This window comes from Dermacentor variabilis, chromosome 6, assembly GCF_050947875.1.
Source record: "Dermacentor variabilis isolate Ectoservices chromosome 6, ASM5094787v1, whole genome shotgun sequence".
NCBI classification, from domain to species: domain Eukaryota; kingdom Metazoa; phylum Arthropoda; class Arachnida; order Ixodida; family Ixodidae; genus Dermacentor; species Dermacentor variabilis.
In genome coordinates this window covers 102,558,619-102,584,440 of record NC_134573.1, presented here as the reverse complement: position 1 = coordinate 102,584,440, position 25,822 = coordinate 102,558,619, and the positions used below count along the sequence as shown (strand labels likewise).

Below are 25,822 nucleotides of genomic sequence, written 5' to 3'. Positions count from 1 at the left end.
CAAAGTGCAAATTTTGCATCTTTTTATTGAAGAAGTACTAAGAGCACCGGAGGCTAGCTTCATTGATACCTCCAGTCTCCGGACAATTCAGTCTGCCAAAAATTGTCAAATTTGACAAATAGTTCAAGTTTAGTCATCATTTCAGACAGTGCAATCATGTTGCTAGTAGACGAATCCTAATGGAAATGTTTAACAACACACGGTCCAGTCAGTCTCACTGCTGACTGGGGGACGAAAAAACGGGAGCGAGGTGCCTGGCTCAACACCGGGGACATTCACTGACAGCTTATACCGGTCGACTGGGCAGAGAAGGCCAAGCAGGCCCAGGGCCTTACTTGAGCGCAATCTCTCAGCCCCCTCCTCCCTTCCCCCTCCCCCTTTCAATAATGTTTATCACTACCACCAACAACACGCAGAAAAAGTGTCAGTCAAATTAATCGATTCCTATAAGTGCAGTAACGTAAGAGTTAATTTGAGTAAGATCGTGCCCCAAATTGACAAGCATAGCCCACATCAGTGGAATGCCCCACACATTATGCTTCACCACGCTTCATCAATGGCATAGCTGCATGGGACCGCTCACATGCCATTTTTCTGCAATACTTCACCGTGTACGCAAATCACGCATTATGATCAAATGGCCAAATCCGTGGTTTTCACTACATGAAGCTTGTGGGTCACTCACATGTACAACTCAGCCAGATCTCTGCCCACAAGCCTGGCTGACCGTAGTCTCCCTGTGTGCTTGAACATGATCATGGTGTGCTCCGACAGATCCTGCGCAGGCAAAAGGAAAAGATTAATCTAAGCCGCAAGTGAAGAAACATAGTCCAGAATCATGATGAAGATAAAACACCACTAATTACTACATTTAAGACACAAGCTACACAACGTAATAAATGAAGTCGGCAGTTGCTCTTTTTTTTTCTTTTTCATCACAGTGAAAAGAAAACCGCAAGAAAAAGTCTAAAACCTGACAGTAAGCTAAAGTTCCATAAGAGAATAAGAGAAGAAACGAAAAGCAAGTGCGGCCCTCGACGCTCAAATGATGCACTAGTACACAAAAATATTTCAGTCATACTGTACCATGGTACCTGGTTCCTTGCTAGAGCAGAGAACGTCTATCATGTTAGAGTGAGACGCAGACACACACCTCTATTAATTAATATATATTCAACTTCGGCTAATTTGGCACTGGCAGAAATGCAAGGATGTGGCAGACTGGAAGAAAGGGTGAGAAAATGCTGGAGAATTTCAGCTAGTTTTTTTCTTTTTTTTTTTTTCTTCAGAATACTGTATCTGCATTATTGTAACACTAAGAAGAACTTGACAACATCCTCCCTTCCCTTCCCAGAAAGCAAAAAAGCAAAGAAATGTCATCATTGTTCAACTAAATATAGTCATACGGTTAAACTTAAAACAGAATTTTTAGTGTGGCGTGACACACAATGTGCTACAGTGATACAGGAACCCACACGGATCTGTTTACGCAGGCACGCATTGTGGTTACAGATCAGCCATCACAAAAACATTTCAAAAAGGTCACTATACCGCATACATGCACACCTGGGTAGCTGTGTCGGCGCATGTGAGGACACAATAGTGTGACATAGCAATAGTGGACCGGGCCTTCCGAGACCACCGCACAGTCATATCACCCTCACTTCGTTACACGCACTCGTGATTTATTGCACACATAAGCCCACATTCACAATGAAATTTCCAGGCTTTCATAGCTCAGTCGTCTGGTGGGTGAGTTTGCCCCGTATTCAAGAGTGAAAAATGAAAAAAAAATCATGCATTGTTCTGAATGTAATGCTAGGCACTTTCACATACTGGTAGTTCTGCAAGAAAATTCGGTGAAGAATTATGTGACTTTTAGCAGATAAACATTCCACATAGCGAACATCTCTTGTGCAACAGCTGCAGTGATGAACAAGAAGGGGAACTGAAGAGCCTGAGTTTTACTATTATCACAATCACACAAATTCAATGGACAATGAAACCAAGAAAAACATACAGTAAACTACCTGTTGCTTTTTGTTTTTATTTTAAATGCTGAAATGACAAAGTAAAGAGAAATGGAAGTGGACAAAAATCAACTTGCCGCAGGTGGGAACTGAAGCTACACCTTCGCATTACATGTGCAGGTATTTTCCCAATCACGCTACTGGGGCACCATTTCCCCATCCACTGAACTGAACTTGTGAACTTGCGTGCGTGCTAGATCTTGTTGTAGTGATGACACACAATAGAAGGATCGACATTTGGGCAAGTTGGTACTGGTTGAACATCATGAAGGGGCAGCGCAAGACGACGAAGACAAAAGGCAGGAACAGCACTGTGCTGTGTGTTTCTGCCTTCTGTCTTCGTCATCTTGCACTGCCCCTTCATGTTGACACACAGGTGATTCAGCTTCCTTTGCATATATATATGGCAAATTATTAATGATTCCGTGTGGATGAGGCGCTCCACGGCAGTGGAAGACACTTAACAAAACTGTGGCAATTCTACGTCGATGACACCTCTGATCATGGATCTGGAAGAAACTTGGCGCGGTTGTGGTGGAATCACAGTCAAATTCACTGTGGAGGAGCAACCCTGTTCCACTGCTACTGCGATATGCAAGAGTGGCACCATCTGGTGGCACATTCTAAATATAGTGCCTCGTGAAAAAGTTAAGAGGAAGCAGCCGCAAGTAAAGCTAGTGGTGCCGCTATGCTCCACACCACGCAATAATGAAGGGTCAATAAAGAGTTCAGGTAGTGGTAATTATCTGTTGTGGTTAATCAGCATGACAAAAAAAAAAGAGTTTGCACAAGAGGTGCTATTAGAAGCTGCTCGCTGTAAAATTTTTGTATTAGCTATAATTTGTGAAGACAGGGTACTATGCAATCATCAGCTGCCATTTGTACTACGGTCAAAACTCGCGATAACGAAATCCTGCAGCAACGAAACATTTTCATATCTCCGGCGAACACCCATAACATTCAATGCATTTCGCACCTCTCGGCAACGAAATCTCACTGTACTGCAATCCCGCATCAACAAAATTTGCCGGAACGTAACTCCGCATATTACCTACTCGCGTAAGGCTAGCAGGCTCCAAGATGTGTTCAAATGCGATTGTCTTGCACTAAAATTGCGTAAAATACCATCCTATTATACTTGTGTGGGCACCGCCATTTTTGTTCACAAAAACAACAAAGCGCCGGAAGTGACCAGTGCACTGGAAACACGTCATGGCTGCCATCTTGTTTGCGGATCGTTCGTTTGAAGTGGCACGCATGTTGCTACTGATATGTGATGATGGTTTTTGCACACCTACGAGGCAAGATCATAGATTGTTGTTCGAAATGTGCGTTCAGTTAATGTTCCCCGCGGCTGACAACTTGGTGAGGCCTATAGGCCAATCGCGTGAGGCGAAACTGAATGCAAACTGAATGTGCGTTTCAAACAACAATCACCGATCGCGCCAGCGCACTGCATAATGTGCGCCTTGGTGAGAAAAATGCAATAAAAATAAGGAAATCCATGTCCCACCGACACGGAATTGTTTATGGTGCTTGGGATGGCGGTCGCAGCATATGGAGGGTCACACATCGGTCCATGATTGAGGGATTGTCTGGGAATACAAATCCCTTGCTTCAAGAACGCTGGTTTTGGTGCCATCTGACAGGCATCGCACGCGTATTCGGCGCTGGACGTAGATTTACGCAAAAAGGATGTTATCTCGATCATTTACCTTCGGGTACACGAGATTCGATCACTTTTGCGCTCGGCACCGGACACGTTGGCGCCTACGGGCAACAGCGTGCCCTGCATAAATGCTGCTGCATGCTCTGTTGCTCTGTGTCCGGTGCCGAGTTGTGCAAAATCTCGCCAAAGTGATCGCACCTTCGAAATCAATAGACCGAGAATACTGCGCCATGGCAGTACTGCCACTGCTGGTCAACGTATGCGGTGCACTTTGTACTGTCGGCAATGCAGTTCTATATCCTCGAGCAAAGCTTGCCAAAGTAGGCAAACAAAATTTTCACAGTGAAGTTTTGTTCTGCGACGCATTACCTATCTGTGCTGTCTCTTTTCACAACAACGAAATTCTCACGAAAGCGAATTTTTTCGCGTTCCCCGCCGATTTCGTTATTGCGAGGTTCAACTGTAATAATATGCCTGAAGTGAGCGATGGGTTGAGATACGCAAATTTGACATTGGTTGTGTGTGAGAACCTTTTATGGTTTCAAATCTAGCTTCTGCAGTGCTCCAAGATACAGACACCATCGAGTAGTTTAAAAGGCGATCTTCAGCCCTAATCATGTCACTGTACAGCTATAATGTGGTGCTGATCACGGCTTCAGAAATAATGTCACTTGTCATGTGACAGCAAACTTCTATGAATGTCACTTAACTGTAAAGATTGCAAAAAAAGAACAAAAAAAAAGAAAGCATCGAACAAGATATTGATAAATATTGGTGAAACTCACTGCATCTCCAATAGCTTTGACTGCTGAGATGGCGTCAAGAGAAGCCCAAGCACAGTACTCGCATTCTTTGCTCACTAAAATGTTTTTTTTTTTTTTTTTACATCTGCATGAAGTTCCTTTACATTTTTCTGGCCCTGCTTCCTGCACGAAAATGTGTTTTTTGAATGCTGCGGCTCTCACAGAGGGCTATAGTAGCTATTTTTTTCTAAATGAACCAGAATTTGGCCGGAACTGCTCTTTTTCCAGCTTCTTTACACTGTTTACATTGTTACTGTTTATTTACATGACTAAGCAGGATTACGTAGGTTTTGCACCATCCTGCACAAGGTTGCTGAGCTTTGAGGATGACTAAAACAAGCAGTCAGCGACCAATTTTGAGATAGCTCATTTTTCGAACCTGCTCAATTATGCGGATTACGCAGCACTCTAGCCTTCTCCGTTAAACTAATTTATAACAGCAAACAATGTTCTAGACGCAGTATGCGGTCTCAATAGATTTTTCAAACATGTTCACTCTGCCTGAGAACACATGACCCATGTGTCATGAACCATAAACAAAGTTGGTGCAATTCAGGTTGTTCCCTGTACCCTTGCCTTGCCTTGATTGGTGCAGCAGCTTTGCAGCTTTACGAGTGCTATGAAACCACTACGGATAGATAAAGTGTAGCCTCGGCAACTCACCATAACTTCAGTTGCCAATCCTGGCAAAGCAGCATTTGTGGGACCTAGTGGTCTGGCCCTAGGCAGCCAGCTACTGTGGGAAGCTTGCTGCTAATACATTTTCACAAACATTAGCGATCAGGAGTGGGATTACGTGTAAGGTTTTCACTAACGGCCATATTAGAAGTGGCATTAGGCTCTGAGGATGACCATCCAGTGCCCGGTGAAAACGTGCCTACACTCTGTGTGCTCACTGGAAGGGGAAAAGAGTAAACTTGCATGCAGCCAGAGAGCTTTGCAGCAAGCTTGTGCAGAATACAAACAACATTAACTGTCAGTGGCATACGGCCATGAAGCGGCATATGGATGAGGAGCTACCCACCAGGTAGTGTTTGAGAAAGGATTCCTTGGAAGAGAGTGCCTCCCTCAGCTGGCTGTGTGGAGACTGGCTGTCCAACTCTGCGTATAGAAATATAAAACCAGAACACAGTGAAGCTGATAACGAGGATTACTGTTTGCAATGTCGGTGCAATGAATGGCGCTTCTCCTGAAATTAGAAAACCAACATGGCTTAGGCTTAATGAGTAAATAAAATCATTGCGTAAAAATGTTGTTTTTACTACAGACCACTTCTTTATTGTTTCTGTTAGGTACGATGCCCCAAATTATCATGTTTTCATGCACACAACCTGCCCCCACAAACAGGCTGTTTCACCCGTTAAGCCCCTAAAAAAAAAAGAACATACCACCTTTACTGAAACCATAATGCATATAATATGTGCAAATAAGAATAACAATATACAGCAATACTAAGTTATTTAAATAGGCAGCCTTACATGTTGGAACTAAGCCAAAAACAATTTTGTTATGTTTGTTCAGTCATTCCCTCTCTACATGCTGCAATATGTTGTGGCGAAGCGTGGCTTTAAGTGCAGGCAAAGTTTGCATTACACTAATTCACACCTTCCTTCATTTATGAGGCTAGATTTTGTAGTGTGGGCAGTATGTGAAAACACAGGATAGAGTGGAATTATGATGATACAAATCTCTGGGGATGGTGAAAAAGCTTCTATTATTTGAGATTCACATCACCGAAAAACATAAAAGAATCGGGAAATTGGCAGTGGAATGGCCGACTTGCTCAAAATTTCTTATCTTTTATTATTTATTTCTCACTATCTTAAGACCTTTCTTTATCTCATAGCAAAATATTTCAAAGCAATACGCAGCAGAATTTGAGAAAATTTGACTTCTTTAGTGTGTTGTTTTCGAAACCAGGAAGAAAATCGTGCCTCGGTAGGCGCTATCACACAGATAACCGCTTGAGGGCAGCTTTCTACTGACGCAGCGCTGGCATCTTAGTATGGGCTGGCTTATTAGTACCCCTGTAAACACGAGAGAAAATGTTCTGATAGCCGCAGCACTGTATCTTTCTATGCAGAAGTAAAAGCAACAAAAGTGAGCGCGATAAGGAAAAATTAGGGTCGCAGTTTGTTACTGCAGCTCCGAGGCCAACATTTCTTAAATCCCTGGTAATCTCTAGTTTCTTTCATTGCTGCATCCTATCTGCTGCATGATGGTAATAGGGACATTATTTGTACGAGATAAAGTATCTGTTTGCTGTGCTTTGCAGTGGCAAATCAGTGATAGGGCTACCCATGAATGCCAATGCCGCCAATCTTGCTGGCATAGCAACACTGGGTCTCGTGTGATTGCCGAGCTCCTGATAAAGTTACAAGGCATTTGAATACAGCCGACAAGGTTCATTATACTGCACAAAGCAAAAGCTTTCTTTTATTTTGGGGGGGAGGGGGGGGGAGACGTGCAAGGTTGCTGTCATAGTGGAGTGACACAGATCGTCCTGGCACCAGGAATGCGGCCAGCACATCAGCGTAGCCACTATGCTGGTCTGGTGCTACCGGCATGCCGGTGCCTCTATCTTGTACATGCAATTACATAGACTTTCATAATTAAATGCCTTGTATATCTTTGTTCACCACTGAACAAGCAAACTTGCCATCTATACATTAAGCTGATTTCACAGTGCCACTTACATGCCATGGTTGGTGGTGAGTAGCACAAGATTTATTAAAGGTAGCCCACAAAACAACCTCCTCAGCATGTGTGTGTGTGTTGTCAAACAGATACTAAAGAAGTTTTTATTGTCTGACTAAATGTTTCAGAAAACCTGAATTATGAATCTGTACATCATGCTTCACACATTTCAAGCTAGCCTAAACACACATATTTCAAAAAATGCCCTCTCATAATGCGGAATAGCCACTTACGAAGGAGAAAACATAAGGAATAATACAACATTACAAAACAAGCACTACATTTTTCGACCAGCACAAAGCTTCTACCCGAAAGCTTCTTTATCAGTAGCTACACTATCATCCCAGGTGATGTTTCACACTTGCACACTGTTGAGTACAAAAATCTAGTGACTCCCATGGTGTTGCAGTCTGTTTCTGTTGCAACAAAATTTGCTACTAGAAAAAATTTGATTAACCTTCAGAAACACCCCTATCCCATAGAAATTAACAAAATAAAAAAGACCTCTGAAAGCAGAATTGTTATGTTTTACTGGAGTTTTTAAGGTACCACATAATTTTCCCGTTACATAAATAACAACCTAAACAAGTGTTGAAGTCTACTCCTGAGGACTTTGTGAGTAAAATATAAAATGTAAGCTCCACAATAAGAGATATTTATCGCAGGCCTAGATTTTTATCCTAGTATAGAGAGAAAAACAGTTTTGTAGTATCTGTAAGAAGCCTAATACGTATGCACAAGCACAATCCCATTGAACCATATGTGGGTGTCACACTGGTGCAAGACAACCCAATTTCAGTTCTGCTGCCCCACACACTTAGTGCAGACCAAAATGCATCACTGTGCTGTCAGCTGGTGAAACAAGCCAAGCAAAGCTTTGGCCACTGGCAGGGCTTGGCTTCCACTGGCACTTTTATCATAAGCTCCCCAAAAGACAACACTCTCCCCTTTAACATGATCTCTAGTATGCTTTATCAGTTATCATGCCAGTGTGCACTGTGGAACAAGTCACTGATGAGACACCCTCATTTGCCAAACAACTATTCATTTGCGCCTGTGTTTATGAAACTCATGGTAACTTGTGAAAGGTTTAAAGAATGTGACAACACAACAAAGGTCTTTAAAGCAATCATGTCTACAGGCAAAAGCTAATGTACAAAACGTGTGACATGAACCATGCATGCCACTCATTCTTCAAGTGTTCAATGTCATGAATTTACCAACGTGCACAGTGTCCCGGATAGCAAGCAGCGACTCCTGCAATGCCCAGAATCATGTCGCAGTGCTGCTGTAATGCGGTTACTGGAAGAACAAAAACAGCTCACGGAAGCAGTCAACGCTGGCACCTGCAACTAAAAGTTATTCACGTGGTCTCATGTTTGGTCCGCCCATTGTTTTCTTTACTTGTTTCACCACAACGAAGTTTCACTACAAGAATATTTTTCATATTTTCCACAAATCGCCTTGAGGTAGGTCACATTTGACTAGAGTTACAACATAGTCAAAGAAAACGAACTTTTAATTCCAATTTTTTAGTACTTCTTTCTCATTTCTCGTAATTCTCATTTTCTAGCAATCTTTTGCTAATACACACATCTTAAGAGAGCTTTCACTACTTTGATGATACCTGTCCACACACATTAGCCCAACGTTGCTGCTCATTGGAATAAACTTTAAAAAGTTCAATTGCTCTGCAGAGAGGGACATGAACTATAAGCTAATGAACTTTGCAGGATTCTGTGCTGTAAGCAGTAACAGTAATGCTACTGAACCCAAGCCATTTCGGAGCAGCCAAAAATGCATCTTGGAGCAGTAAAAAGTAAAGTGTACTTTTGGAACATATCTATGAGAGAAATTGCAAACTATATTTACAAACAGCTTTTACAGTGGACAAGCCATATGAAAGCAGTAAGTGGTCGTTGGTTGATAACCCCGATCCAAACACTAAAAATGGCACACGCCCTTCATCGCGGTTTTTACTACAGACTGCAATAGAGCAGTGGTGTCCTAAGATGCACTTAAAAAGCATTTCAGTGGCTTAGAAAAGCATGGAAGCACTTGTACAGGCTACAAGCAGATTTCGAAGGCATTTTGAGAACCTTCAGCGTGGTCTTTTGCTATAAATGCATCCTTTAACGTAGCCCGCCATCACGTCGGCCAGCAGTAAATTTTTGCCATGGCCGTGAGACATAGCTCGGCCTAACCAGTGCCACTTTATCAGTACCCGGTGGCAAAAGTTGCTTTTAGTGCAGAGTCGACCATAATCTTAGTAGCAACCATACAGCATTCTTTAAGCTGTGAAATTGGCTCATAAATGTATGCAGGGGATAAGTGACAAATCGAACATGGCAACTTTGTTTTCAACCACCATCTCTGCGAAATCGTGCGCATTATGTTTGAAAAATCGAGTGAGATACCTAACATTGTCCAAAATTTCGGTCATCATTTTAACATTGATCATACACGAGTGCGACACCCGGCTCGGCGTCAGCACGATCGCTCACTGCAACATGAAAACTGACGCTGTCTCGTTACCTGAGCAACCTACACACAGTGGGGAGGAAGGTATTGCAAATAAATAACAGCCCACAGAAGAAACACCGGTACCATCTTTGCTCAATTATAGGGGATTGGCTCGGTCCACCGTGAAGTTAACGCAGCCCTTGGTCTATGCCATGCTACTTTAGATGGTGCGGAGAAACGGAGCTTGAGGATTTCGTTCCATTTTAGAAACCCCAAGCAAACATTTCGGCACCAAGGTGGGCACAGCTTTGTCATATTTTGCTGAAATGTAGCAGGATGTAGTAGGGTTCGCCTATCAGCGAAATTCGCGAAGTGTCAATTTGTCAATGGCAATTGGCACAGTGGTAGCATCCCCATCATAATCGCCCATGCACAAAGTGTTCCACTGAACAAAACAGACTCAAAACGTTGATTATCCTGCGACTCACAGCAAGAGGAAGTGACAGAGGGATCTCACTTGAGAGAAGGCGAGTTGCCTAACACTCACCGGCTTCCAACGACTGCATGCCCGAAAGAAGTGTGATCACCATGAGCAGCTGCTCAGAAGTGGACTCCCTGCCAGGCATCAGGCCACACAGCTCACCCAACTGCTTGAGCTGAAGGTGACAGAGAGAGCTCGTGAAAAAAGCAGCCAGCCTCACCTGGACTGCTGGCAGAGTATGTTGTACCCCTGTCACACGGGTAAACTTAAGCGCATTTTGAGCGAGTGCACTTCACCGCTAGCGCCATTCACAGGCTACCACATGGAACGCTTAGTGACACTTACTGCAGAGCGCACTAGTCAGCGAGTGTGTTCGGCGAACACACTTCATGGCGGCGAAGTGTGTAGCCTTGTTAGCAATGAGTAAAAATAAGGAAAGTTATATTGAAAGCAGAGTCAGAAGTAATTTTTAATAAAATTTTTTTAATTGCTAATGTTACAAGGCAATAAAATGCGCCACATTGCAAAAAAAAAATCTACTCTCACTCTCAGGTTGTTTACAGCCACGCCGGGTAATGGCCGCGCAATTGTCTGGCGGAATGCGTCATTTAGGCCATAGAGTTTCCTACAATAATTACTAAAGGGAACTCTGGTACTGCAATCGTTCAGCCACCATGGGAATGATGGGACGTACATGGCTCTATCTGATCTTCGTGCTTGTGGATACAAACATTCTTGTGGCTTTGTTTATCAAGCTTTATATGCCTTCACTGTTGCAAATTTCAGAGCAATCTATACTTTTAGAAGTGCAGAAGGCGCTATGAGCATGCACAATCACTACTAATTACAACGGCTCATCTTGACGAGGTGGCCAAATTGAAACACACTAAGCATCTCATAAAGGCATTTCGAATTCATAAGGGCATTTAATGTCGTTTGTCGACGCATGCGTCCGTGGAATAATGGTTTCAGTATTGGGCATCTGTGCTACAGGTTCTGTGTTCACATCCTGGCATCGGACAATTTTAATCATGTTTATTTAATTGTTTATTATGCATTGCTTTGTTGAACATGACAAGCTTACAAAGTCACGAAGCCGTTTGAAGCCAGAAAGATGAAGTTTAGGCAAACCCGTGTACTTCCCGTAATTCCCAAGCTGGTCAACCGCTCCCACTGCAGCTCCCGTAGACACTAGCGCCAGAGTTCCCTCCAGTAATTATTGTATGAAACTTCATGGTTCATGGTTGTCTTGTCTTGGCTCTTGATGATTAATCTTGTTATTGAGGTTGCAATGAATTACTTCACTTGCGCTTAAGTTGATTGTAAATTCTGCTTCTAATAATAACAAACTGTTTTTGTGCATACATTTTTAAGTTAACAAATATATGCTCTGCCTTCTGACTCCAGATTGTCATCGCCATGAACTTGAAAGAGCACTTTTGTTTCTCATGTAGCAGTGCCCTGCCAAAATGACACTCGTGCGCTGAAGTGCGCTGTGGTTTGCCTGTGTGACAGAGGTATTAGCCGGGATGCACCGAAAAAGCAACACATACAATGTGATGAGAATTCAGAGAACATGGCACTCATTTTGTAAGTAAACTAAACACTTGTATCCGTTGACATCTTCCAGGCTTAGTAGCGCTTTGCCCATAAAGGGGCTCATATTACTACATGCTATATATTAACTTCGGTGCATATGCACCTTAAGTGTGCATAAGCTATAACGTATGCCAGTAACCCCCAGTAACATCTCACAAGCCCTGAAACAGTAGGGTGTCTGTGGGACTATTTTTGTGAGCAAGCAACCGTATTTTTGTGCACATAACACTCACCAAAAATTCAACATATATAACAGTAACATCGGTGTGCGAGTAATACACCGATGTTACCGTTATTGTAACAGTTGCCAATATGCAAATTTTGCCTTGAGGTGTTTTTTGACAGCAGCGCAGTGTGCGCTGCTGTGAAGCCACTCCTTAAGGCAAGGTTTGCTACCATTCAAATTTTCGTTGCCTCCTATGGAACCCCACCCTCTCCTAACTCCTGCTTGTTGAAGTAGTCTTCTCCACTCCTTCACGGTTGCCCATTCTCCTCCTCTTCAGGAGCACCATTTTGCATTTAGTAGTTAGCGAAGTGCATGCGGCAATAGCAATAGTGCACGCGTTACCAGTGAACTAGAATTCGGACCACAGTGAGCTGCCCTCAGCGACTGTCTACAGCTCAGCAGAAGCTGAAAATTACCAGCATCATCAAAAGGGGGAGGGGGGGGGAGCTGCAGGCCAAAGAAATGATGTGAACGAGTCGTGCGTCCAAGAATGAAGGCTGTATTTGTAAAGACGTGAGCATTGTTGTATGCAGTTACTTCCGCAATAAACAGGGTTCCTCGGGGACGGGGGTCTGCTGTAATTGTGGGTGTGGGTTATATGTGATAGTGGGTTATACTTGGAACGATATGGTAAACACTGGCACTCATTGCCTTCTTCGGCATATTCACCCATAACGTCGCCCATAACACACTACATATTAACACCTGTATGTGATGCACATTAGGTGTATTTAATACACCTAATTTAATACATTACAATAATACCTCTAAAACACCTCGTAAACCCTGAAACAGTAGGAGTTCACACGAGAATGCGGTTCACAGGAAGATGGAGACAAAGTTATTGACAGTGGCTGAACAAGGGAAGCCAGAATCTGGAGCTAATACATTGAAAAGAGGACTTTAAGAGACATTAAAGATATACACTAAATAAGTTTACACTGATAAGGTAATCATTCAAAACACATTTTCATTACTTCATGATGATAGGTTGCTTATCAGAAGAGAAAACGAAGGTAAAAGTTTCATTTTCTGAATTTCGTACCGAAATTCTAGAACCAGTAAGTCAGTGTGATGTCACGAATTTCAAAGTATCTTTGCGTATTCAGGCTATAGTAGCTTAGCGGAAATTTTTGAAACTTGTTAAGCTCAGTTTTAGACAGTTTTAGAATACAATGTGGTCCACGTTTACTGACAAAACTTACTTAGGCATCAGAAAATGTGAAAATCTATGACGTCATGCCGAGCTAATGCGGGAACTTTACGGAGGCGTTGCCATCCATCTTGCGATCTTGCACCTTTCCTGGCTTACCGAGCCTTTTCTCAATGTAAAAGTGACTTCTTTTTTTAGTGTTGTAGGGTAATTTAGTAATACAGTGCAAATCATTTTTCTCTTTAGTGTACCATTAACTTTCTCATTCTTGCCTACACGAAGACTACACTATGGTACTGAAAGGCAAACAAAGACACACACTGTGATTGAGACATGGCAGGTGGTTCAATACTGCGAATATATACCAGTAAGCCCAGCTGTCCACCCTTCTGAAGACTTCTTCCCTTAACGAAATGTCAGCTCTAACCAGAGACACCCCATGACCAACCACTGTTGATGACTAAAACAGTAAGGTACCACAGAGTGCAGTACCCACCTTTTCTCTGGCATAAGACCAGAGCCCCACAGTGTGTAGGGAGTATGCTGCACCATTCACCATTGTAGACTGCTGCTGCTGCTGTGGTTGTTGCTGCGGTTGCTGTGGTTGCTGCTGTGCCTGTTTCTCCCCCCGCCGCGACAGAGGCGGTGTAGCATTGGCAGGTGCCACTTCTTCTGTTGGGCCGTCCCCCTCGCACGCAGACAGCACCTCCAGGCAGCTGGTGAACACCCAGCAGGCCACTGCCCCTGGCGGTGTAGTCACCTAGGAACAGTGACAGGGCAAGACGCAGTTTGGCACACATTTTTGTTTTACTGCAGACAGGCTGCATATACAGTCGCCGACTGACAATGCAAACTCAACAAGAACCACCAAAAAGTCCAATAATCGCAAGTCTGAAACATTGATTTTACCAGGAAATAAAGTAACTTTATTTCACAAGTGGCCAGAAAAGCTGGTCAATGGATTGCTGCACACACATACACTTTCCTGTGACCTGGTTAGTCCGTATTTCGACCACTGTCATGCTGCTGCTACAGGTACATGATAGTATGGTCAACGCATTCACAAAATCTCCATCCCCTGGTAACCATAACACAAGTTGACCACACACTGCTGTGATAGCCATATGATCGCGGGTTTCTTTGCGACAGCTATCGTACCCCCCCACCCTGACACTTCCCTCACTTAATCCCCGCCCTCCTCGGCGCAGACTTCGAGGGCAGATATGGCACCATTTGAAACTGCTGGTGATATTGACCAATGAAAATTCCCAATAGTAATCAAAGAAGTTTCCCCACGGCCATGTGACTATTTGAAACATAAATCAACAAATCTAGATGCGTGAAACTCGCATGACAAACTGCAGATGCAGCCTTTAGAACTTAGCTATATTCTAGGCACGATGCCTTTGCTTATTTGGCAGCTTGGCCTCGCTTGTCCCGTGCTTTAGGCTTGGCTGGTGACGACTAAATTGACTAGGCTTCACTAGTTTCGGTTTCGAGAAGGTGCTGGAAACATGGCCCATGACTATGCTCACAGCATATAAAAAAAAATATTGCTCTTTCTGCTTGGCTTGGTAGCCCCATTAGCACACAAGTTGTGTAGGCCACGTCCACATTATTGAACGGAGTGCTGTACGATGTCCGAAAGTTCAGTCATCCTTATGCATTAAAAGGACACTACAGGCAAATACTAAGTCGATGTGGACAGTTTAAATACCATTCCAGAAACCTCGCAATGCTTGTTTCGCGCCAAGAAAAAACTTAGTTTACAAGGAAATTGTATCTGATGAGTCCGAATACCTTTTTCGAAATTCAAATCTCTTGCCACCCAACCAACCCGGGAAGTGGTGACGTTGCATACACCGTCACCGCTCTTTGCTGCCGTTGGTGAGCAAAACGGCGCTCGATAGATCGCAGCACCGAGCCAAGACAGAGCAGCGGATTCGCCACTGCAGCTGCTCTTTGGTCAAGTGGCGTAGACCATTCAGGCATCCCGCAACATCACATGGAAGTTGAATTCCCTACTACTTGCAGTTTGTGCGAGTTTCGCGAGCCAGCAAAACCACTGCGGCACTACGCGATCAGGAAAGTACTGAAACGCGAAAACGTGGACGGCACAGAGTCGAGTGAAAATGAAACCTATCAACCACCCACGTCATTGTCAACGGTAATTTCAATTAGTTCTTTTTTCTAAAAAATGAAATAGAACTGGACAAGTAGCATTTTATTTCGTCGTATAATACAACAAAAGGATGTTTTTTGCAACAAATGGTTGAGTACTAGTGACAGAATTTAACTGGAGAGTGCTTTCGTCATCAGGCTAGTACTTGATTGTCCTGGGGGAGTCTCTAAACATGTCCTGCATCTACCTCAATTTCTCGATTATTAAGGCTCAGTTCGCAATAATATTGACGCCTTAGAGATTCTCGAGCACTAACCTATTGCTTTAGCCTGACTTAATATTTGCCTTTAGTGCCCCTTTAAGTCTATAGGGCCAGTGGTGGTGCTGCGAAGCTGCCCGAATAATCGAGCATGTCTGATATTCCGGTGTGGGAGTGAGCATGCAGAGACAAGAAGAGTACTGGAGCATGTCAAATGTTTTTGCAATGACACAGCAACAAGAAATGTATAGGTACACCACAAGTGATGTTCAGGCAATGTATACCATTGTTTGTATATCACTGAAACCGATGCCGATTATAGGTGGATGCCATGTACAGCCAACATCAGCACTTTATGGACCACAAGATAAAAAAAAGACGTTGCATTTCAAAGCTGCTTATAACTGCACTGTTCTCAATGTAGCATGCCCACAAAGAAAGTCTCACCTCCAGAATGGCCAGTTCATGGACGGTGTTGTGTAGGAATGAGAGCGTGCGTGATGCCATCTCAGATGCCCGATTCTGGAAATAAGAATGCACGCTAAGCCGCATAACACAAGTACTAAAGTATGCATACTGCAACTGAGGTCATCCTTATTCAGAAACAATGGAAGAAAGGACAACTCGGTTCGTTTGAAGTCACCTAATAAAAAAAAAAGTTTTGAATTTGCTTTTGTGTGCCACTGCCTGCAAACATTATCCAAAACTCTGCTGCTGAAAATTTTCAGTGAAATATGAATATATTTTTTTCCAGCACCTTTAGTATGGTAGAAAAACAGGAGAAGCACAAACTACTAATTTACTTATCCCACCAAGTTCTGCTGGAGAATTTACAAGTAAATGCTCTACAATTGCTGCCTCAGTTGAAAGCACTGTTTGTTTTCCACAGTCCTGAAGTGCATGTCACAAGTGTATTTGCTACAAGCTATAGCAAAGTTTGGAGCCAGTGTGCTGCAATGAAAATCTAAAGGACACAAGCTGAATTTTTGTATGTGGCATTCAAGATTTCAATTTTTACAGCATACCTAAGTGGGAAGTTTCGGACTTTCCATTAGCTGTAGGTATTACCCATTAATGCTGCATGCTTATAGTCAAAACAGCATCAGACATGTTTCGACTGCTCATTACTTATGAATCTCTTCTCATCAGCCATTTAGGCTTCTCTGTTAGCCTGAAGGTAACAGAACTAAACAACGAACCAATTTAGCTGGCTCAAAACACATAGAGAACAAGAAGGAACAAACAAATGTCAAATTTATTCATTTTAATGGAAATTTTCAATTATCTTTGAATTTGTATTATCGAGAGCCAAACGGTACCTCATGCCCATGAGAATCATACCATGTTCCCTATCAGTGTATGACAAGAGCCACACAATGAGCACAAACACTAAAGGCCCCTCAAATTAAATTGTGATTGAAAGGATTTGCAGTAGAATGTACAGGTCTCTCTAGCACACAGTGCCACTGGCACAAATGCTCCTGCTCATCAATAACCCCTTCATGTGCATGTTGACGAAGTTCCACTGGCAATGTGCAGATAATATGCACCTTGGCAAAGCCTCTACTTTTGGTACTGAACAATAATGTAACGCCATCTAGCATGCACTCAATGAATGTCAACCATTCCTTCTTCCTTTTAAGATTTAAATGAACAGCTTTGAGTCTTTTCCCCACTTTTATTATCAATTCACTTTCTGTGTGGTTACACATATGACACACAAGAGGCTTCAGACAAGATGAAACGAACCAGTACAAACACCAAGTAACACTTAGGCAAATCATAAGTGCTACAACATTGTGACACAGCAGCAAAAGAAGAAGCAGGTTAGTTAGCTAGACATTGTCGTGTTAATTAATTATGGGGTTTTACATGCCAAAACCACTTTCTGATTATGAGACATGCCGTAGTGGAGGACTCCGGAAATTTCGGCCACCTGGGGTTCTGTAATGTGCACCTAAATCTAAGTACACGGGTGTTTTCGCATTTCGCCCCCATCGAAATGCAGCCACCGTGGCCGGGATTCGATCCCGTGACCTTGTGCTCAGCAGCCTAACACCATAGCCACTCAGCAACCACAGCGGGTAGACACTGTCATGTTGGCTAGCCTACATGTGAGAAGGGGAATAGGGAGTGAAACATGATGAGACGAGGCAAAGAGTTTGGGCAGATTGCATGTACTAACTATGCAAAGCACAGTGACGATCAGTACCTGCAGGCGAAGTAGGGCACACTGCCGGGAGAAGAGGTAGTTGCGCAGCTGCAGCAGGGAACCCTTTTTATGCAGCAGAAGCTGCCGTTCAGGGCTGTGTGCAGGGTCCACGCCGAGCTGCAGCCCTCCCCAAGCCTCGCAGCCCAGTTGTGCAAGCTGGCACAGCCACTCGGGCATCTCTGCAGCACAGGCAATAGGCAATGCGCTTTGCACCCCAATTCAGGGTTACCAGCTTGGCTGCTCTGCAACAAGCCACTTTTGGTGCAACAAAATCTTATTAGCAGTTGAGTTATTGCATCACGGGTGGCAATGAGGAATCCAAACACGTGGGAAACACAACCACACATGAAATATAAGGGGGGCTAGTAATGAGCTTCCACTTGGTGTTCTAATCAAAGAATGTTATTGGTTTTTCTATCATGCCTGGAAATTACCAGTAGCTATTCCAACCTTTTCATGCTTTTTCACACCCATGTTCTTTTTTATGCTTTTTTTTGCACTGCCCTCAGTTGCATCACCTACAGCTTGGCTAGTCTGCGTGACAAATAATTCCAAGCTGGCCCACATTTGTCTAACGCCACAAGAGACCAGGAAAAGAAAAAAAGAACGACACTGACCTCCACTGGCCGAATTGATGACCACCTGGGTAAACAGGGCATCAAGCTCATCGTACTGCACCAGGGCTTCATCATACAATCCCAATGCCTCTAGCACAAATGCCAGCTCCTCCTAGGAAAGAACCACAATATGGCAGGTGTAGACGAGTGGCGCACTACAGCAGCATGAGAAGTTTACACCTAGTGTGATCAGTTTATTCCATACTGCAACAAACAAATGACTGCAACTGTTACAAAACCGTCGTCCTTTTCTTGCACTCAAGCTTCATCACTGCCTCAAAAGACAGCCGAACACTAATATGCAAAACTATACTTATAGAAAGTTTGTTGTTTGGTGCAAATGAAACGAGAAAAGTAAGATGGCGAGTTCAGATTGCCAAAGACTCTCAGGCAACAAGTACAGCACACTGAATTGATTAACAATGGGCGAACAAGGGACGCCTCAGCCTCGAGCCAATGCTCCAACGAGAGGACTTGCTACATTGGTACAACCTGCTTTCCCAAGCACGACTTGTCTTCATTGTGTGAATGGTTTAAGGAAGTCTGTAAAAATGACCCATATGAAATATAGAGGTTGTAAACAAAAGCAGCTGCTTAGTGACTACTCTCAAGATGGCTTTTTGACATATTTGCCACATTACTTTAGGCTCCTATCAAACAGCAGAACTATGTAACAAACACTGCAATTGAGAAGTGAAACTGAAATTCCCTTTAGAGTTCTTTTAAAAGCACAGCTACTCAAGATAAGTTAAAAAGGACGCACCCCTGCCTGCTTATGAAAAAGAAATTAAACTAGTTTGTTTTGATGAGGCACTTAGTTCAAATCCTAGGTCAAGCTAAAGTGATAGGTTGACGCAAGAAGCTACGATATTTTCAAGAGCAAAGCTTTTATAACAAAGATGATAATGTAAATGCAGGACAGGATTGGCACAATCGCTATGAAAATGTGGCAGCAGCTCTCATAATCTAGCCTGCCTCATTTATAATTGCTAGATGCAGTCAGCCCTTGACCCTTAGTCACTGTGCTTTGTGTTTTGGAGCAGCCTGGGTGAAATTCGAGGCAATTTTGCAGCTCTGGCACAACTTGTTACATTAAGTCACAAAGATAGCACACTGAAGCAATCGGCGCAGCAGTCCCGTACCTGGCTACAGTGTATACTAAGGAAACCGGCAGTCAACCTAAGCGGTGTGCAAGTAGTGAATAGCAGATTTCGAATTGAGTATTGAATCGAATCAAGGAAAGAAAGAACGAATGTTGAAGTTAATATTGAATAGAAGAAAAATTAACAGGCTTTTATGCTTACAAATTTTAAGCAAAAAAAACAGTACTAGGGAGGCTACTCACATTACGTAAAAAGAATTTCATTAGCTATCAGTAACTTAGGTACCTATGAATTGACATTGACATCACTGATAATAACGTAGTTCATATTTCATTTCATATGAATTTATTGTTTCTAACACATTACAGGTCAGCAAAAGGTGTGGCTAAAGGCAGACAAGACTGCCTAACGATGGCCCTACCACCCATGCACTGTTAAGCAGTAGTGTGAACATTCTATAAGAAATTAAACAGTAGCTAGCACATGCATTGTACAGGAAAGAAACTTAGTACAGCAAAATTAAAGACAATAACACACACACACACACACACACACAAACAAAACATTTTTACACACATTGTAAACCACATGATGCTTGAGGTCACACATATTCTATGCAGCTATACAGGACAACAAGTAAGACTTAACATTGTTGAAACAAGATATTTACATAGATTATTTCACAATAATTGAAACTTGTGGGTGGTGCTAACTTAAAAAAGTAAGTATTAGTACTTAAGTTGTTTAGTTCCATATTTGGTTCTACAGAGGTAAACTTGAAAGTGGCTACTGTATCTTAGTTTGCACTGCTTGCTACTAGATAAGTATGTGTCTAGAAATCCACACCCATTTTTTTGTATTTCACACTGTATGCATACAGTTAGCTTGAGGTTACATAGCTCATTAACTTTCAGTATTTCATTTTATGAGAACTCTGTTGTGTAATTGAGCCATCCGAGGTTTTCTATGTGGCGGACAGCTTATTTTCGAAGGACTGTTAGCCTACCTAAGTTTGTTTTGCTTGTGGTGGCTCAGATCAATAGGCAGTAGTACAGATGAGAATGGATGAGTGAATAATACAATTGACATTTTAACCAAGTCAGAACCAGATGCCGGATTTTAGAAAACATGCTGCTAGACCTGGAAACGCTAGGATGTACTTTATTTTTGTGAGGAGTCCAATTCAAATTTTCTTCGAAAAGTACTCCTAGAAATTTAAATACAGACACCCGTTCGATTGCCCAGGTATCAAAACAAAGAGAAATATCAGTGATATCAGGTTTGTTCCTGGGCATAAAAACAATAAACTTAGTTTTAGAAATAGTTATTTCAAGTTGATTGACAGAAAACCAAACTGCAGGATATCCAACGTGCAAAATATGCAAATGTACGGAAAATATTTTTCATCGATATAATGTCTGTCGAATAGAATCACGCACTTTATTCCCTCTTAAGCTGAAGAAATAGCTAAGTTGTCCTAAATAACAATGAGATTTTTCAGTTTAATAGTGGGCCATACTGTGCTTAATGACTAGAAAGCTTTGCTTCCCAGTTTTCTTCCAGGAAACAGGAAGGTTTTTCCATCTTTATGGCAAGTGGTTTCTGCGGGTTACTGTATTTACTCAAATCTAACACGCACTTTCTTTCCGATAAGACTGGTCCAAAAATTGTGTGCGCATTAGAATCGAGTACGACCCTAAATTTGCATTACCATATCACCATCGGCATTTCAAAATGCCCGCCTCGTACACGCTTTGAGCCTAGCTGCCGTAGCTTGCTCCATGGGCTGTAGTACGTATCCTTCCCTTAGGCAATGCCTCCTTTGGTTTAGGTTAGTGCACCGTCCGTATTCCCGGTTCCTGCGTTTGCTCTATCACCACGGAAGTGCCGACTGCAAAGACATGCCGAGTTCATCATGATGCTGCAATTAAAAGGAAAGCGATCACGTGTGTCGAGACGGATGGAAATCGGTCCGCGTCAAGGGCGTTCGGAGTTCCAGAAACTTTCGTGCAGGACTGGCGCAAAGAGGAGAGGCGTTCTACACCAGCGGCTGCTAGATATGGCGCGGCCGCGCGGCCCCTATCTTGAAAGCGATCTGCGACGGAGACAAGAGCCTATGCATCTAGGTGCACCATGCTGTGTTCTCATCACTTAGCTCGCGTTGAAGCGAGAGGCCGCACAAAGGTCAATTCCCTTGCTCCTGCTACCGCACTTCCTCGCTCCAGCGTTTTGATAAAGAGCTTCCACGGTCATTCAGTGAGACGTGCTCATGTTTGCTTGTGCGCGCGAGACACCATGCTTGTTGTTTATCCAGTAAGCGAATGTTTAAAAGGTTACACGGCCGATAAAACTACTATCCTTACTTTTCGTATAGCTGTCTACTAATTTACTATCAAAATCAATGCTTCGCCTTTCGGAAGAAACTGTGACTTTATTTATCGCAACTTTAGTGCATTGGGAGTAAATCTTTGTTCTTTTCAAAATGAGAGAAAGTTGTATATCTGTATTGAGGAATGAGTTACACAGTACTGTAAAGGACTTTTCTTTTTTTTAGGCCACGGTAAACATGTGTGCATTACAATCGAGAGCGTTTTTTGCCCCCCTTCTTTTGGTCACGGAAAACGAGTGCGCGTTAGAATCAAGTAAATACAGTATCATCAGCTCGTTAAGGCCTATCCACACGACAGACAAAAGCATGGAATGCTCGTCACATGACACCACCGCTCTGCATGGTCATCGGTGCCACACGGGCCGACCACGGTTGGCACTAACAATAAATGGTTCTCAAGTCGGGAAGTGTGCGATGCCCCCCCCCCCCTCCAGCCCAGCTCGTCCCCCATTTTTTTTTTATTTCCTTCACGTCCATCTGCTGTCTGTGTAAATGTATCTGCAGCTAGGGAGCAGGGCACTAGACACATTACATTTTCAAGCCCAATGTAAATCAAAAGGTCATTGTCCTCAAGGCTAAGAGAAGACACCACTGTGTGCCCATGCAGTGTTTTGTAAAGATGACGACTAATGATGGCGTAAAGATGAATAGCATTCATCCCATACACTCATGCAAGCACATGTGCCAAGTTCGTCTCTGTGCTCGCATGTGGGGAGAAAGCTCCGAATTATGCAAATCTGTGTGCGTGGAACACTGAACACGCATATAGCTAATTGGCCCGATCTTCATACATGCTTCCATGCTTTCCATAAATGCTGCTTTTGTGCTTCCCTCTGTTCACATAGTGTTAAACATTTCGATTGATCCGGTCGAACTGGTTGAACCTTGTACCAATAGATATAGCGCCTTGTAGGATTGCTGCACGCGTCAAGGCACCAACCACGGCTGGGTTCAAAAGACCAAATATTCGAGAAATCGAATGCTAAATATTCAATTTGCAAATTCTATTATTTAGATGCTCACTATTCGATTCGAAATCAAGTAGTCAAGTACTTGCACACCCCTGCCTAGCAAGTTTCAAGAACATTTCCTAAACCAAAAGAGTGAAAATATGAGGGAAAAAAAAACAATGTACAGCGCGAAGGACAAGGATTGCGAGAGACGACACACACTGCACAGTGTTTGTCGTCTCTTGCAGTCCTTGTCTCTCGCGTTGTACATTTTTACAATGTTTTTTTACCATGTTTTTACCACGTTTTTTTTATGTTTTTACCATGTTCGTTTTTACCACGAATTACCAACTAGCCCAAGCAACCACCCTAGTTCACGAGAAAGAACATTGGAATCTTTGACATCATGATGATGTACCAGTACTGATGTCGCAGTATAAAATTCAGAAGAAAGATGTTTTGCCTACATTTTGAATAATAATATCATGAACTAGGGGTGTGTGAATACCACACAATAGATGCCAAATCGAAAATCGAATCGAATCAAGACAAAAAAGCCAAATAGAATATCGAATATCAGAATATTTAACACAAACTTTTAGGCTTCCAAAGTTTGTGCAAGAAACACAGTGCTACACATGCTCGGGAGGCTAATCTCATTACTTAACAAGAATCTTGCTGGTTGTTAGTAACTTAGGTACATGCTTATCAAGATGCATAGTATGCTCTACTCTATTTAAAGGGAATACCAAATTAGTATGCAAACACTGATAACAACTCAGTTTGTAACGAAGGTCTGGAGAATACTTTTTATTAATAGAATGTCTGTCAAACAGAATCATGTGCTTTTTTCTTTCTGAAGCTGAAGAAATAGTGAAGTTGTCCTATGTACCAATGACATCTTCAGTTTAATAGTGGGCTATACTGCACTTAATGGCAATCGGTTATCAACAGCTTGTTAAGGTCAATCTGAGCGACAAACAAAAGGGGGGAATGCGCATCACATCACTCAGCACTGCTCCGCAAAGTCATCAGCGTCACACGTGGCAACAGTAAGGAGTTCTCAAATCGGGAGGCCCACAGCAAGTTTGCACGAGGTCCCCCCCATTTTGTGTCTGCATCCATCTGCCGTCTGTGTAAATGTATCTGCAGCCAGAGGTCAGTGCACTGTCACATATTTTAAAGCTCGTTATGTAAATCCAAAGCTAGTCTTGTGACATGTCACTCGAACCTACGAAAAAAGACTCTTGTGCACCTACGAACAGCGTTCGGAACGAGGGGCCACCGTATGGTATTTCGCAAAGATGACAGCCATGAACATGCAACAGTCATCTCATGCAATTGCTTTCTTTGGTGAGGCAGTTAGTCGGCTTCTGAGGGTTGTACGACCACTGTGAATAGATCTGTGTTGATTCGGTATGAAAACAACCTTAGTCGCCAACTCCCGACGATGCAGATCCTTAAGAGGCTTAACGAGCCAGACAGTGTGGCCAATAGTGTAGCCATGATGAAAATTCACCGCCGGCTAGTATGATAACAGGCTGCAAATCGTCGCAGAAAGCTTGCCGCCAATATGTTCCTAGGGCTAACTCATCAGTGATTGGTTGCAAGACCAATCATATATGGCAGACTGACGGCCATCGAAGCGGCGTTCGTGTGCATGGTTGACCAACTGGGAACTACCATGAGCACGCATTTCAAATTAACCTGTGTGCTCGAATGTGGGTAGAAAGCTCTGAACTGCATAAATTTGCGTGCGTAAACACTAAACTTGCATATTCAATGCGATCAGTGTGCTTTCAGGTGGCTAATCAGTCCGATCTTCACACATGCTTCCATACTTTTCATAGACGCTGCTTTAATTGTTTACCCCATTTGCATAGCATTAATCACTTTTTATCATTAATCACTGCGTTTCAATCACTCTGGTCGACCTGGTAGAACCTTGTACCGATAAAGATTGCATGCCGTGGGAACAATGCGCACACACCGACCACGACTGGGTTATTCTCGGAAAGTGTCGATAATGAAAAAATTGAATACTTGAGAAATCAAATATTTAATATTCGATTTACAAATCAAATTATTCAAATGCAAACACACATTTAGATGTAGTCATGATTTATCACAGAGATCAAGGAAAACAAAAGCACTCTGATCAACAGCAAAGCAGAAAAACCGCAAGCATCATCAACAGTCTTCTTTTTTATCATCTGCCGGTGTTCGTATATATATTACTACGAAACGTTCTCTATTCGATTCGAAATCGAACTTTCGTGTATTTGCACACCACTAGTGTAAACCTTTTTCTGTCAAATGAATGAAGATAGAGTTTTAAAATACTACTTTATCAGTTAAAAATTTTTCTGCTCTTAAGTGTCCCTTTCCAAAATCATGTCCAACAATCGCAGCATGTCCCAACATGTCCGCACCCTAATTGTTAGTCTCCCTTGCTGCATACCTGCAGGAAAAAGAAGTGCAGAAAAGACCAGTTGGGCACGGTTCGCCTCTCCCGCTGCGTCCGTATCAGCTCCTCATAACGGCCCAGGAGGCGCCCTGTGGCATGCAACAAAAGCTGCCGCAGGCGCCCCAGCAGTGCCGCCTGAACCGACCCACTTGAGTCTGCATATACCTGCACACACCTGCAAGGGAGCCAGGTATAGCCCATTGAACGGTTACAACGTGAAGAGGACAAAATGACAAGGAACGAACAGACAGTAGACTCATCAAAAAGCACAGTGGACTCATCTCAGTTCAAACTCCAAGTTACATTACCATAGAGTTTTGTTTGAATTAACTGAAATTTTAAATATGCTATGAAACAGAGTGACAGGTTGTTACATGAACATATGCACAAACAACCGCAATTCTGCCTAGAGCACTCAATTGCTGCACTGCAGCAAAGGAAACATATTAATCACAGTACCTAGCTATGAAATTCAAGGCACATGGCTGAGTAACATGTGGCTCCCATCTCCATTTAATTGCTGGTGCCCATCGGTATGTCGTTCTCTCAAACGGAGCAGCAAGGCAAAATAATTGTTCAGTT

At 42.9% G+C, this 25,822-nt stretch overlaps 1 protein-coding gene across 3 annotated transcripts in view; it reads right to left on the bottom strand.

Moving 5' to 3' along the window:
• SIDL (SIDL trafficking protein particle complex subunit 10) overlaps window positions 1–25,822 on the bottom strand; it is a 108,286-nt gene that overhangs the window by 47,532 nt on the left and 34,932 nt on the right. For all 3 annotated transcript variants that reach the window (XM_075695369.1, XM_075695368.1, XM_075695370.1), the window contains exons 5-12: window positions 25,235–25,415; window positions 18,332–18,443; window positions 17,715–17,893; window positions 15,950–16,024; window positions 13,618–13,881; window positions 10,210–10,318; window positions 5,527–5,603; window positions 686–777 (exon numbers count right to left, since the gene is read on the bottom strand). In XM_075695369.1, the coding sequence (XP_075551484.1) occupies window positions 686–777; window positions 5,527–5,603; window positions 10,210–10,318; window positions 13,618–13,881; window positions 15,950–16,024; window positions 17,715–17,893; window positions 18,332–18,443; window positions 25,235–25,415 (1,089 nt within the window). The remainder of the gene's footprint in view (window positions 1–685; window positions 778–5,526; window positions 5,604–10,209; window positions 10,319–13,617; window positions 13,882–15,949; window positions 16,025–17,714; window positions 17,894–18,331; window positions 18,444–25,234; window positions 25,416–25,822) is intronic.